The 1,513-nt window shown below is 20.9% G+C and overlaps 1 protein-coding gene across 1 annotated transcript in view; it reads left to right on the forward strand.

Annotated features, from left to right (window-relative positions):
• The first annotated feature begins 648 nt into the window (after nucleotides 1–648).
• LOC102678726 (heat shock factor protein-like) overlaps nucleotides 649–1,513 on the forward strand; it is a 10,303-nt gene continuing 9,438 nt past the window's right edge. Inside the window, exon 1 of the mRNA XM_031512120.1 lies at nucleotides 649–960. Within this exon, the coding sequence (XP_031367980.1) occupies nucleotides 793–960 (168 nt within the window). The 5' untranslated portion in view covers nucleotides 649–792. The remainder of the gene's footprint in view (nucleotides 961–1,513) is intronic.

The following is a 1,513-nucleotide window of genomic DNA, read 5'->3' on the forward strand; positions in this document are numbered from 1 at the left end:
TAAATACTATAAGCCCATTTTTTTTTTTAACATCTTTTTTTTTAACATTCTATATTACAGATATATGTTATACATTGCATTGTTAAAATTTTTGTTAATATATTAATAATATATTATATTGATATTAAATTATATAATCTAGTATTAATATAAGTTATTAATATATTAAATATATTAATATATATTAATAATTTAATGTATTTTTTTTTATAAGAGAATTATAATTTTTTATGCAAATTTTTTATATATATTGTGAAAAATATTAATGAGGTTACATATTAAAAGATATGTATAGATATACAGTATTAATAATTTTTATGTAAAAATGAATAAAAATATATAGAAAGTAATTTCATGTTTTAATATTTATTACTTTTATCTAACCTATAATTTTATATTTTTAAATTTACGCGCTTTCACTTAAAATTCTATTTTTATTTTTTACATTTTAAATATTTTATTTAAAAATTATCTTAAAGCCTATTTTCATTTAAGATTAGTAAATCATGTACAAAATTTAAGCTCGTTTAATGGCTAAATCCAAGCTCTAAGAGAAAACACCAATAGCGTTTGTTCAACATTGACAATATGTGGCGTTGTAATCTGAAATGAAAAGCGAACATTTTCCTCCATTAAAATATTTCCCCCTCTTTCCCCACCTGTAAGTACAACTAGCAGAATAACATCGTCAGCGGTCAGCCATTGTCGTGAGATGTGAAGATTTTTTCGTGATAGATCAAGATCAAAAACTAATTAATTATTACATATCGAAATTAACGTATTAACACTGAAATGCATACAATCCCAGAATTAGGTACAAGCGTACCAGCGTTCCTTGCCAAGCTTTGGAAGTTGGTCGAAGATCCTGAAACTGACGACCTTATTTGTTGGTCACCTGTAAGTACTTTTATTTTGTTATTCGCTTATGATTTCTTAATTTTTATGTACAATATGCATAAATAGTTTTAATGTATAATTTTTTATTTATTCTTAAAATGATTATTTATTCGTAATGATAATGTCTTATAAGTACAACGAGTTAAACGTAAGTTAAACGTTGACCTCCGCAATGTACATTTTTACGTACACAACCTATATTTCGTATGCACCCGACATAGTAATTTATTTCGTACTTCGTATGATTATGTATATTATATTATTTCGATAAATTAAAATTTTTTTTATTGAATATCGAAAATTCATTTTGAATAAATTATATATATTATGAAAATTTTTTAACTTTTGTAATAATAAAATGTATAAATCGTGCAAAATAAAAATTAAATAAATATTAAAATTTAAAAAAATAATTACAATTAAAATTATTTATAATTATATAATTATTTTGGTAAAATTCATACATGTATAATACATAAATTGCATAAATTTTGTAACATGAATGATTCTATGAAATTTCTATGAAATGAATAAGCAAAATGTTAAATTTAATATCAATATTTAATAAATGTATTTTAAATATTTATTTTTGTATAAAATTTCATTTTGTTAAATA

The sequence above is a fragment of the Apis dorsata genome, unplaced genomic scaffold (genome assembly GCF_000469605.1).
Source record: "Apis dorsata unplaced genomic scaffold, Apis dorsata 1.3 scaffold_390, whole genome shotgun sequence".
Lineage (NCBI taxonomy): Eukaryota > Metazoa > Arthropoda > Insecta > Hymenoptera > Apidae > Apis > Apis dorsata.